Source organism: Pagrus major, chromosome 7 (assembly GCF_040436345.1).
Source record: "Pagrus major chromosome 7, Pma_NU_1.0".
In the NCBI taxonomy this organism is placed as follows: Eukaryota; Metazoa; Chordata; class Actinopteri; order Spariformes; family Sparidae; genus Pagrus; species Pagrus major.
The window spans coordinates 33,889,667-33,904,289 of NC_133221.1; the positions used below are offsets into that span (position 1 = coordinate 33,889,667).

General features: G+C 39.6%; 1 protein-coding gene across 1 annotated transcript in view; it reads left to right on the forward strand.

Annotated features, from left to right (window-relative positions):
* The first annotated feature begins 4,628 nt into the window (after positions 1–4,628).
* rtel1 (regulator of telomere elongation helicase 1) overlaps positions 4,629–14,623 on the forward strand; it is a 29,225-nt gene continuing 19,230 nt past the window's right edge. The window contains exons 1-11 of the mRNA XM_073469386.1: positions 4,629–4,885; positions 5,024–5,222; positions 8,828–8,921; positions 9,415–9,496; positions 9,728–9,788; positions 10,068–10,143; positions 11,980–12,064; positions 13,047–13,112; positions 13,624–13,780; positions 13,925–13,963; positions 14,079–14,154. Coding sequence (XP_073325487.1) covers positions 4,781–4,885; positions 5,024–5,222; positions 8,828–8,921; positions 9,415–9,496; positions 9,728–9,788; positions 10,068–10,143; positions 11,980–12,064; positions 13,047–13,112; positions 13,624–13,780; positions 13,925–13,963; positions 14,079–14,154 — 1,040 coding nt within the window. The 5' untranslated portion in view covers positions 4,629–4,780. The remainder of the gene's footprint in view (positions 4,886–5,023; positions 5,223–8,827; positions 8,922–9,414; positions 9,497–9,727; positions 9,789–10,067; positions 10,144–11,979; positions 12,065–13,046; positions 13,113–13,623; positions 13,781–13,924; positions 13,964–14,078; positions 14,155–14,623) is intronic.

Consider the following 14,623-nt stretch of genomic DNA (forward strand, 5'->3'; position numbering starts at 1 on the left):
TCAGGATTTTCAATGATTGTGTATGGCAGAATGTTGGTGCAGCAGGCTCTCAACTCCTCCATTCACTTCAATGTAAATCACACGCACGCAGGCAGACAGGCAGGCAGACAGGCAGGCAGACAGACACACACGCAGAGACACACACATGCACACAAACACACACATACACACAGAGAGACAGAGAGACAGACACACACACACAGAGACAGACAGACAGAGACAGACACACAGACTGACGACAGACACACACACACAGAGACAGACAGACGACAGACACACACAGAGACAAACAGACGGACAGACGACAGACACACACATGCACACAAACACACACATACACACAGACAGACAGACAGACAGACAACAGACAGACAACAGACACACATGCACACACACACACAGTATCTCAACATTTCAACTATACTTAATGATTATCTTTTCATTCATTCAAGCCAGGAACTCACACAGAGACAGACAGACGACAGACACACACAGAGACAGACAGACAGACAGACAGACGACAGACACACACATGCACACAAACACACACATACACACAGACAGACAGACAGACAGACACAGAGACACACACACACAGAGACAGACACACAGACAGACGATAGACACACACACACACACAGACAGACAGACGACAGACAGACAGACACACACACACAAGCAATGAATGGGATGAGGTCAAAAACCTTGCAAATCTGCCACTTTTTCAAACATCTCCTGCTCTGGCCTACGTTCACCTACAAACACCGTTCAAACTTTAAAATGTAGGCACGGGTCTTGTCTATTTGAGTTGTATTTGAACTTTTTTCCTACGATGTTTTGTTTTTGAACCCTGACCCTTTAATGATGGTGAGTGATTTTGGAAAAATTCAGGATTTTCAATGATTGTGTATGGCAGAATGTTGGTGTAGCAGGCTCTCAACTCCTCCATTCACTTCAATGTAAATCACACGCAGACAGACAGACAGACAGACAGACATGCAGAGATGCACACAAACACACACATACACACAGAGACAGACAGACACAGAGACACACACACACAGAGACAGACAGACACAGAGACAGACAGACGACAGACACACACATGCACACAAACACACACATACACACAGACAGACAGACAGACGACAGACACACACAGACACACATGCACACACACACACACAGTATCTCAACATTTCAACTATACTTAATGATTATCTTTTCATTCATTCAAGCCAGGAACTCACACAGAGACAGACAGACGACAGACACACACAGAGACAGACAGACAGACAGACGACAGACACACACATGCACACAAACACACACATACACACAGAGACAGACAGACACAGAGACACACACACACAGAGACAGACAGACACAGAGACAGACAGACGACAGACACACACACACAGAGACAGACAGACGACAGACACACACATGCACACAAACACACACATACACACAGACAGACAGACAGACGACAGACACACACAGACACACATGCACACACACACACACAGTATCTCAACATTTCAACTATACTTAATGATTATCTTTTCATTCATTCAAGCCAGGAACTCACACAGAGACAGACAGACGACAGACACACACAGAGACAGACAGACAGACGACAGACACACACATGCACACAAACACACACATACACACAGACAGACAGACAGACAGACAGACACAGAGACACACACACACAGAGACAGACACACAGACAGACGATAGACACACACACACACACAGACAGACAGACGACAGACAGACAGACACACACACACAAGCAATGAATGGGATGAGGTCAAAAACCTCGCAAATCTGCCACTTTTTCAAACATCTCCTGCTCTGGCCTACGTTCACCTACAAACACCGTTCAAACTTTAAAATGTAGGCACGGGTCTTGTCTATTTGAGTTGTATTTGAACTTTTTTCCTACGATGTTTTGTTTTTGAACCCTGACCCTTTAATGATGGTGAGTGATTTTGGAAAAATTCAGGATTTTCAATGATTGTGTATGGCAGAATGTTGATGCAGCAGGCTGCAGGAGCCAAATGACAGAGTGGTAGAGACTCAAAAAAACTCTCAGAAATTCTCTCTTTCTGTGACGACCCCAGCCACAAATTACACAGTAGAAATGTGATTTTTCACAGAGTAGTAGCCACACTTGTCTTCTTTCTCCCAATGTGTCTCCTTTATCAGTAGGATTTACGTTTTTTGATTTATTTGCCTCTAACCGACAAGAGCAGCTCTCAACTGCTCCATTCACTCCAATGTTAATCGCAGGCAGGCAGGCAGGCAGGCAGGCGACACAAACACACACAGAGACAGACACACACACAGACATGCAGCGCAGCACAGCCCACTCTCGCGATTTCCCAACGGGGAATTGTCTAGTTCAGATTGTTCTTGTTAGTAGACTATGATGCATGAAAAATAAATTAGTGTTAGGGGACAATACTGAAGTGGTACAGCTCTGCTGGGAGGTTCCCTCCGCCGACCGCGAAGGGTAAGCCGGGAAAGGGGCGCCCGGTGCCGCCGCAGTAGCCAGGCACAACGACGTTGTCAAACGACACATTGAGACGGCACGTAGCAACGACATATAGTAACGACGCATAGCAACGACACATCAAGACGACACGCCATAACACACATCATAATGACACTGTCAAACAACACATCACAACACACATCATAACAACACTTTGTCAAATGACACATCATGACGACACGATGTAATGACAAAGTCAATGACACAAGGACAGTTCAACGTTTAATAGACATAGACAAATGTCTTCTCACATGTTCAGTAGACATAGACAGTGCGCATGGCGACATATTTTTGGCACAAATGGAACCCCATAATAAAATGGAACCCCATACCGGAGAGGAACCTGTAACTAAGGTGATAAGTGATTGCTGGGAGCAGGGGCGTCACATCCGTGGGGGATGTGGGTGTTTTAACACCCACACTTTTTCTGCAGTTTTTCCGCAGTTTTGCACAAACGCCTTACTACAGTCGCTCAGTTTCTCTGGCCGCTCTCTGTCTGCACTAGCTGCGGATGCCTCCTCTCCCCCTCCCTCTCCTGTTGTTGCTTCAAACATGACACCGGCTTTCAGTGTGACCGGCTGATGATTGGCTGTTCTGCCTTAAGTCCCGCCTCTCTTGCTGTGTTAGATTTATCGTTCAGCTCGTGCTGAGGAGGCGGGAACTAGCCATAGATATACATACATAGACGCTTCACTGAGTGCTGAATCGTACGTCGAAGTCAATGGAGTGAACTTTATAAAGCTCCTTCTACAAAGTGCTTTAAGTTAATGCCTCTCATTTACCCATTCACACACGTACGAATATATCTGGGAAACAGACAGGTACCAAAAACAACGTCTGTAACGTTCTCTGATGATCATAAACGTTAACTACTCCTTATATGTTCAGTAAACACATTAGAAAAGTACATACGTGGGTTTGGTGCCTACCTGTTTACTAAGGATATAAGGAGTAGTTAACGTTTATAATCATCAGAGAACGTTACAGACGTTGTTTTTGGTACTGTCTGTTTCCCAGATATATTCGTACGTGTGTGAATGGGTAAATGAGAGGCAACAAGGATGTGTGAGACACTCCATCTCACTCCTATTGCCTCTCCTCGTGTCCGTATCCCACCTCAGCTTCACAGGTAGTGCTCCTGCACATGTACATGTGTCCCCTTCTGACTACTACAGGACTGAGTTCTACAAAGTTCTAGATGTTGACATGCAGTTTAGAGAAAGATTTGAGCAGGACGGAATGCAAATGTTAAGGCATCTGGAACAAGTTCTCTTAACTGGAAAGACCACATCCATCCCCCACACTTTTGAAAAGCTTGCTATGCCCCTGGCTGGGAGTACTCACAGCAATGCAAAGGTAAAGGATTTGGGAGGTATATTAATTCAGTGGCAAAAGAATATTGTATAAATAGGTTAGAGTATAAGCCAAATGTTGTTTGGGGTAATGTCCCTCCATGGATATTTCCAGTATCCAATGTGGACTTACAACTTGTGGACCAGAAGCGTGAATGGATTAAAAGAAATGAGGATAATAAAATTATTTGCAAAAGAACTATTATAACTCCATACCAATATTTACTGATGGATCCACAGAGCCAGTGAGTGGACTTGTAGGAACAGGAGAGTTCATACCAGAGTTTGATGTAATCATATGCAAAATAATTAATAATAGATTATCTGTGTTTACAGCAGAACTTACTGCTGTAATTTTAGGAATGCAATGGATAGAGGAGGTAAGGCCTGAGAGAGCTGTCATCTGCTCAGATTCAACTGCAGCTCTCGAAAGCTTGAATTCAAAAGAAACAGTAGGAGAGGATCTATTGATGGAAATATATATGATAATGCTGAGACTACAATGACTTGGAATTAATGTGCAGTTTTGTCGGGTTCCAGCTCATGTTGGTGCAAAGGGTAATGAGAAAGCAGTAACGTGAAGTACATGAGGCTGAGCCCTGAGGCTACACACTCCGGTGCAGTAGGTGGCGGTATACTCCTTTACACATTGGTTTGCGATCCGCCATCAAATTAGAGAAGAAGAAGCGGAAACCGGCGGCAAGCAACCACAGTGTGGACAGAGAAATGTGCAGCCAGACCTAGCAGCAGCTAAAAACTGTCCATTTCATCACTTTTCAGAACTGTTAACAGCGTCTGACAGTTAACCCGACGTGAAATGCTTCATTTTGAACACTACATCAAGTAATGCTGCTGTTGACACATGATGTCTTCACTAACTCTGAATGGTGTAACTGTGAATTTCCCTTTTACTCCATATGACTGTCAGAAGGACTACATGCGCAAAGTGATAGAATGTCTTCAGAACGTGAGTAGTTAAATATAACATCGCTAATGGGAATGCAATCCATCAATGGGACACACCAGTTTTGTAATATTTCTCAGCTGGACAGCCGTACTGAAAGCGTTCATTTGAAATTGGTGTACATGTGCCCGTTTGTTTCAGAAGGTGAACGGGGTTCTGGAGAGTCCCACAGGCACTGGTAAAACTCTGTGCCTGCTGTGCGCCACCCTGGCCTGGAGAGAGCACTTCAAGGACACTATCTCTGCCCGCAAGATTGCAGAGAGGCTGGGAAGTGAGGAGATGTTCCCCAACACGCCTCTGTCATCCTGGGGGACAGCTGCTACAGATGGTGACACACCAAGTATGTTTATACCTGTCACCAGACAGCTCAGTGCAGTTTTTTTAGTGGCCTTCTTCTTTGTCAGTACACATGTTAACACCACAATTAGTTTGGCAAATTTTGAGCTCATATTTCACCTGACAACTTCAGTGTACAGTGCCAATGACAGAGTACAGGGAAAGCACTGCAATCAAACCACCTGTGGAGTTAAAATGTCCTGTTTCTGTAGACACTGTCAGGGAGGTGTTCTATAAACAATATAGATAACTTTAAGCCACTGGCTTTCACAACACCTTTCAGCTTAATGCAGTCAAGTACATCAATGCATTGGCCCACTGTCGGCCTGGTGTGACAGGGCCCTAAGGCTAAAAGTAGCTCCTTACTGGCTGAGTTAGGAGAAACTAAACATAAGGAGCTTCTCATTCCAAATCCAAAGACTCCTAAGTGTTTAGTCAAAGAGAAATTTACAAAGCCTTTTCGCTCTGAAAGTAGCTCCTCGGCCTGAGAGAAGTTAGAGGTAGTCCAGAGGACTCCTCAGTCACTGCGACCTGCTCACCATCAGCCAAATGCTGCATGTGATGTGACTCATCGCATCAGTTACTTGTAAAAATCCAACAATAATGAGCTTTAAAAAGCAGATTTTGATGGCTGGTGAGTAAAAAAGAAGAAGAAGAAATAAATCAGCTCAACAGCAAATGGAAATTATCCAAAATGATTGCAGACAATCTTTTTAACAACTCCCCACTTCTCAGACTCTAGAAAAACTGGCAGCTTGTAGTGCTGACAAAATATACCTCTCTCTTCAGATCCACATTTTTTTGACAAAATCCAGCTAAATGGTCAAGGAATGTTTTGTACTGTGTTTTTTCTTGTTAAATAAAAAAAGTTCAAAAAAAAAAAAAAAATCCAGCTAAATGGAAAAGCCTTTAACCCAAATCCACCAATATCACGGGTGGACACAACTACATTACCACCATATTAAGCTTCATGTGATTAATCAGAGTTTGCCAAGTTTTACCAAAAGTTTGAAGTGAGACTTTGGGGGAAGGGAGATTTAGAGTAATATCTCATTTTAAATTAACATTAGGATTAGACTGTTGTGATGTCATTATTTATTCTTAACCATCAATATTTGCTCATTTTCTCAGTCACCTCCATGCCAGCTACTCTCCCTGCTCTGTTGGCCCCTGCTTGCTCTCTGCCTCTCTGTCTTTACTCTGAATATACCAGTGAACATGCAAGAAATATTATCAGTAAAGTAGTGACTAGAAAGAATGTTCATACACACATATTCAGGCAGCCCTTCTCCCCCACCAAATTTTTTTTGCAACTTCAAAAACAGTTTCCTGCAATTTTACATATTGTTCGTAATAGACCAGCATAAGTAGAAATGAAAATAACTGTAAAATCTGATAAAGCAAGAAAAATTCAGACAAATGATCACTGGCCAGAATGAAAGCAGATCTTTCTGCTTCTTCCCTGACATTTTGAAACGGAAAAAAAAAAAAAAAGTTGTCAAGTGTGTTTGACCCATACAGTCTCAAAAACTAGCTACTGTCCTGTAAATCCACTTAGCTCACAATATCAATGAGCTCACAAGCAAATGAGTGATTAAAATCCAATCCGACACTCTACACTGAAATGATAAATACCTAACCCTTTACTTTAGCCATTTTCATTTTGTCTGGAAATGTACCGGTTTGGAATGACAAGCTGCGGATGTATGTTAGTGGTTTTGAAATCCCATCGATAACCCTTTTCGCTACTGTCATGTCTGTTTCATTGAAGTCAGTAGACGTCTTGTTTTTACATTTATCAACAGTATCTATAATTTCTTTCCCACTGCTGTAAGAAACATAGATCTGGGAACACATTTGTTTAGAAACATTTCTAATAATGCTATTTAATATATTCCATATTCCTTTAAAAATATTTTAATAATCATCTAATATTTCACTGCGGTAGTCCTTCCTACATCTCCTTATAATATTAGTTAACTTATTCTTATATATTTTGTATTTATTTTCTGCCTCTTTAGTTCTCTGTCTTATGAAATCTTTGTATAGTGCATTTTTCTTCTTGCAGGTGTTTTGTAATCCCCTGGTGATCCATGGATGATCTCTATATTTATGTTTTCTGCAATATTGTTTTATGGGAAAATTTGAATCATATAATGATCTGAATATTATTAAGAATGTTTCATATGCACTGTCAATATCCTTTTCCTCATATAATATTTCCCAATTTGTGCCAGTAAATCGTGTTTTAGTGCATTCATTTATTCCTCCGTCCTCATTCGTTTGTATTCTGCATTCTTGTCCGGGTGATCTTTTTTGTGTTTTAATGTCACTATAAAAACTGGTAGATGGTCACTGATATTGTTTTATTAATAGTCATAGATCATTGTATGGTTTTCTATGTCATTAGTGAATAAGTTAATTATTAAAGTGGCACAGTAGGCTGTTACTCGACTGGGTCTGGTCATGTTTGGAAATAGGCACATACTGTACATTGTGTTGATTAATTCTTCAGTCATTTTTTGTATATTTGGATTCAACAGATCAATATTGAAATCCCCACAAATGAAAAGTACTTTGCGACTTATTTCTGAAAACATTTCCTCATCCAGTCCCTGAAAGATTCAATACTAGTCCCTGGTGCCCTGTATATACAACTAATTATTATATTTTTTTTTTCTCTAAGCAGATTTAAATTGTTATACTCTCTAATAAGTTGTCCACCACAGTTTTCATACATTCTATCAATTAATGATACAGGTTTTTGTCTACATTCATAGCCACTCCTCCTCCACTCTTATTTTTTTTATCTTTATATAACTGAATTCATATCCTTCTGTTTCCAAGTTTCAGGGTAATTATCAGGGTTGATCCAAGTTTCAGATATGGCAATATTGTGGAACGTTGTCATAACTGACTTCAGTGTTCATTGATGTTGGTGCAGTTTGCATACAGGCTTCTGCAGTTGAAGTGGATTTTTGATAATTTGTTAACTGTCTTAGTGGTTTGATATATTGTTCCTCTGTGTAGTAGCAGTTATTATCATTTGTATTACAGAAAAAAAATATTGTCCAGATCGATATCATTTTCCATGGTCTGTAATTTGTGATGACGATTTAAGAAAGCATTTTATTAATCTAGAAAAATAACATTAATCATATAAAAATGAGATGGATACCTACCATTTGACCTTTAGCTTCAGCTGACAGGCAGTCATTATCCAGCTCAATAGTTTTTGAATGTTTGCAGCCTGTCGCGCTAAAGTTTGTTTTCTCCTCCTGAGATGTGATGGCATGACCCGTCCTACTCTGCCTCTGACTCGTTGCCTTTTGTTGGGTTGGTTAGATTTAGACATGAGGGCTGATGGTTGGTTAGGGTTAATATCTGGGCAAGCCAATCAGAGGCAGAATAGGGCCCTAAGTACGGCAAGCATCAATTGAGGAAATATATTAGAGGGGGAAATAATAAAAAGGGGCAACTTATGATCACCGTGTGACATATGAGGTTTGGCGTGTGACCGTGTGAAGATGCTCAATTGCGTGAGTCTCATGGTCAATGTGTGAGACTTGGCAGCTCTGGTATAATACATTGTGTGTTATTGTTTTCCAGCTTACTACACAGATGTGCCAAAGATCATATATGCATCCAGGACACACTCTCAGCTTGCACAGGTTATTAATGAGCTAAAGAACACTTCATACAGGTAAACTATGTCATTTCTAAACCATACAAGGTGTTAGAATTATGTTTTGGTTATGCATGCTGAATGTCGATGTATATTGTGGAAAAGATCAGAAGTATTTCTGACTAAATCTTATGGTCAGGGTCAAATCAGGTTACTTAAGGATATGGCTGCACAAGTGATCAAAATACTATGAATAATTCAAAATCGCAGTATGGCCAAGTGCAATGTCCAAATTGCAGGAGGTGCAATTGTGCAATCGTGACTCATTGCAATTGAAGTATCTTTCAAAAATAACCACAATATTATTAATATGATTATTTTTGCACATCATTCAACCCTACTGTAGAAACAACATTTAGATCAGTACACTCAAAATCAGGATATCAACACTGCGATTTGGATGATATTCTTATCCCTGACCCAGTGTTTGACATTGACTCAAGTGTGGTACCCTTTTTCTGATGTAAAGGTAAACCCATATATAAGTGTAACCTTGATGTGTTTAATTCAGGCCAAAGGTGTGTGTGCTGGGATCAAGAGAACAGCTGTGTATCAACCAGGAAGTGATGCGTCAGGAGAGCAACCACATCAAGGTAAATGACTAATAACACTGGCTTATTTAAACTCTAAGACTACATGTAAGTTCCTATTAAATTGTGAATGCTGCAGCAATCCCTATGGGTGATCAAGTTTTGCTACTTGTCTTAAAGAAGCAGCAGGTCAGACATGGAGGTTTGCACTGGAGATGAAAAGGTGGTTTTGAAATAGTCTGTGTCCATCTGAATATTTTCCTTGTGGATTTGATGGAATCTCCTGATTTTCAGGTCCATATGTGCAGAAGTAAAGTTTCCACAAGGTCATGTGTCTTCTACAATAACTATGAAGGTAATGGCTCAACACTTAGAAGAACCACATACAGTAGATATAAGTAATGAATGAAAAAGCAACACAAAATAACCGAAGGCCACATGTAATATTTTGACACCAGTATCAGTGCCACAGGAATATTACTGGGTCAATAATGGAAGAACACAGCCGGCGGTTCTTCCAGCTGTGATGGGTTAAAGTGTTTGGAGCATATGGCAATGACATAACATAACATTGGTTTTAAATGTTGCATGTATCCCATTATAAGAGTCTTAACTATGATCTTTTCTTCTTCAGAGAAGAGCACTGACAAAGAGTTGGTGAATTCTATCCTCGATGTGGAAGATTTGGTGAAATTTGGCAACAAACAAAGGTGGGATTTATATATTCATCTTCACGTACTTGTCTACCTACCTAACTAATCCCTGTTTTGATTTATTAGAAGTTCACTGAAACAGCTGGTGCATGGAACTTGCCCAATAGTGGTGTGTAGAGGGTAGGGCTGGAAGTATAAATGATTATAGAATACAAAAGAATAAATCTTTATTTTCCACCAGGGTGGACATTTTGGAAATAAATTAATATTATTTAAGCAGCTGATCATTGTCTTACACAGATTAATAAATGTCAGAAAATACTAAATGTATCACAGTCTCAATTTCCTGAGACCTAACTTGACTTCTTTAAAGTTGAATCCAACAAAAACCCTCACACTCAGAGATATTCAGTTGGCTATTAAATAAGATATGTGCAAGACTTAAAGTTCTACACCACTGTGCTGGACTGCCAGGGCTGTTTTAGATTAGAAAATACATTATTATTATTTGTCTATGCCAGTATATTCTTGTATATTTCTTTTTTTACCTATCTCATAGCAAGAAAATTGTTTTATATGTATGTTATATGTAATAATGTAGACCTACTTTATTAATAAAATCTCTGTTTACACTGTAGCTGAGCGAAATGTCAGGTCAATAATGCATGTGAGAAAAAAATCAAGAGTCCCTCTATATTAACCAACTGTCTTGGAATAGTTTGCTATAGAAGGTCACTTTACACAATTTAAGAACAAGCTATTTAAGTAGCTGTGTGCAATGTGTATCAGAGCAAGAGGAAAAACATTGTTCCCGAAACTTTTTGTAGATTAACAGACTCCCTGCCATTAAAAATTATAAAATGGATTTAGGCCTAGTTGCAAGGCCAAACACAGTTGCACCTGCTTGGCATAAAACAAACTGAAACTGGTTTATTATGTCAATTATGTCACACAAATAATTGCAAATAAGGATTTAATTGTGTTTCTAAGTGCCATAGCTGACTACTTAATTAGCTGTCTAGCCACCAAAATGACATTTGCAATAACCCCTGTGGGAGTCACTTATTATACCCTAGTAACTAACTGGTAATACCCCTTGAACCACCACAAATGAATGAACACGAGAGCAATCACTTAGCAAACCTTATGAACATATCTGAACACCTTAGCAACCACTCCAAACACACTGATAAAGATGCCCCTAGAAACCTGGAAGAACCTCCGGTGTTTTATAGAGCCTGACTGATACTGGACTTTTTGGAGCCAGTACTGGGAGTAAAAAAATTCTGATATTGATACACCAGTGCACTGAAACAGTAAACTTAACTGCAAATTTAATTATAAATTACCCAAAGCATCATTCACTGCATTATGTTTTGCATAAAAAAGGCCTCATATCAGTGCATGCAGTATCAAGACAACATGTACACAGATACTGATATATCGGCGATGTGCTGCTGCAATAATTGACTTTCCCTTCTTTGGGTTTATAAAGGACTATCTCATCTCATCTTATATCAGCTGTAGTGTTCAAGTTTGTTTTTTTAAAGTAATTACTGAAACCAGACAGTGATATTTGAAGATGGGTAAATGTTGTGTTGATGAAATTTGTAATAGCTCTGTGTTGGTGTTGGGTGTGGCTCAGCTCCTCCACCACATACAGAGCAGATGGCAGCGCAGAGAGGCTACAGAAAAGAGGATGAATGAGTGAGACTGAATGACTTCACTCTGTGTTTTAATGTCAAGAATATTTTTTCTTTTACTTTGCTGTTGTAAAAATTGCAAATGGTGCTCAACAAACAATCTTTTGTTGTTTTTTTTTATGCCCTTTGTAGTGCAGCTTTGATGTTGAAGTTAGGTCAAGTAAAATCAGACTTTAACATTTTTCTGCAGGGCCTGTCCTTACTACCTCTCCCGGTCCCTGAAACAGCAAGCAGATATCATTTTCATGCCGTACAACTACCTGCTGGATCCAAAGGTGAGATACTCAGATGGCAGATATCTGTGAATAAAGCTGCAAAGTTCATTTTCTGCTTTTTTACTTTAAAGTAACTAAACCCTTTAGATAAACTGCATTTACCTTCTGTTGGAAAGTAAGACACAAAAACCACAGTTTTTATTATTATGCTCTCCACCTCTAGTAACAATGACACATTCCTGGTAGGTAATGTCTGACAGTGTTAAAGCTAAAGCTGACCGTAGTACCTTCTTGACCGTAGTAGAATCACCAAAGTACAAGGATGTGTCCACTGCATTGCTATGAGCCAAAAAAAGTTTAATACACAAAGTCGCACTGTTAACCAATAGCAAACCATCTAAACACTGCCGACCTGTCAAGAAACAGTGTAACTTCTCTAAAACCCTGCTGAGTATAAACTTAAAGACAGGACAATATGGTACACATACAGTACATCTCTTGAATATGATACAGTAACTTATTGACAGAGTTAGCTATCACTCACAATCATTGGTGACAGATTAGCACTGGAATCTTCCTGGTTGGTAAGCATGATAGTGGCTAGCTTTCCAGTTGGACAAATTTGCCTAGTAGTCCAGTGAGTAGTTACAACATCATCAGCACAGCTTTTTTCATAAGACACCCAAATGAACTAGACCTTAGAGTGCTTTCACAGTCACAATGAACTTGCAAGTTAAGACAGGTTTTCTTTAAAATGTAAAGAACACATTTTCTGTTGTTTTTTTGTTGTTGTTTTCTTTACGTTTTAAAACAAGCCCCCATCTACTGCAGTTGTTTAGGAGAATTCCTGCAACACTTTTTTGCTGTGAAGCTCCAGAAATGTTTTGTGAGCCAAGAAATCTCACCTGACTTTGCATCAGCATGGGGTTAAGTAGATAATGACTAGATTTTATTTTTTGGGTGAATGTTGGCTTTAACCGAGACTTTAGTTTGATCATTACATATCCATAGGAATGCTATTAATCTGTTCTTTGTTCCACAGAGCCGCAGGGCGCACAACATTGAGCTAAACGGAGCTGTAATCATCTTTGATGAAGCTCATAATGTGGTCAGTCTCTGTCATGGACATATTTGCTCTCTGTGAATGTCATAACTTATTAATTCACACTTCAGTGAAGATTGTAATGATTATTATATGTGATAACTGAGCACATTTTCTGAAAGGTTCACAATGTTGCTCTTGATTGATTACACAAGAAGTGACAGTAGTGTGAAAAATGAAAAAGAAAGCATGATGAAGTTCAAACCCTGCCTACTCTACTTTCACTGTAGGTGTGATTGTCAGTTTTGGACTTTGTTTGATTAATAATATTAAGATTCTGTACATTTGAATGCAGATGAATCCAAGTCTACACCAATGATTTTGAGAGCTAATGCATGCCAACTGGAGTGAAGGTGCAAACCATAAAAGTGATGATGTAGGGTTCAGTTTAATTAAACGTTGCAGACTCTTGAGCCTGCATGGACAAGAGATTCAGGGTCATGACGACAGACATAGCCACAGTCAGTTCTCATAGAGGGCAGAATATCCTACAACATGCTGTTTCTGTCATCTGCAGGAAAAGACGTGTGAAGAATCAACATCATTTGATCTGACTCCATATGATATAGCTTCAGCCATTGATGCTGTCAACGGGCTGCTTGTAGAGCAGGCTAAAGATGTCAGCCATGGAGACTCTGTCAGTGGGGACTTCAATGTAGACTCTCTCAACTCTGGTCAGAATGCTTATTTGTCTCATTGAAGTTGCACACATGGGGAGTAGGAATTATAGCATTTGATTGACATAAGTTTGAAAACATATCTGAATGTTATAAACAAATCTATATACGTACTTATGTTGATAAGATTTTTCGTTTCAGGTTTAAAAATGGAGATAAGCGACATTGCTAAAATCAAACGTAAGTATTCTTAAAGGTAAAAAGAAGATAAATAAACTTTATTTGAGTATCTCATGAACTAGTAAAACAAATGTCAATGTTGTGTGGGATTTTTACAACCTGTCTGCTTTGACAGAGATACTGCTCAATTTGGAAGCTGCCATCGATTCCTATGATGTTCCAAGTGACAAAGGCATCACTAAACCTGGAATGTACGTCAGTGTGGTATCATTGTATTCAGTCAGTCAGTCTATTATTATTGTCTGTTACTATTGCCATGACATCTTACATGGATCTCCACAAAACCCTTTTGCATTCTATCTACACACCACTCCCCAGGTGTGATACCTTATACAGTCATATCTTAATTTATATGAATGCAATGTAACCTAAATGAATCTCATATCACACTACATGACATTACATTACATGCATACATTATTGCAGTATTTGTTGGTGCCAACCGACCCCCATTGTATTAAGTACTGAAATAGGGCCACCTAATGTCACCTGAAATCAGTATTGCAATTAACTGTCACATTGAACTCAATAACCATTAAGGGTTTGTAAGAAAAGTTGATTTTTGAGTGTCATTCCTAACTGACGCTCCAGGTCTCCCAACTAGTCAAAAACTGATGCTTTGGGATGGTGGCCAACCTGTCCTACTACCCCAGTGCATCA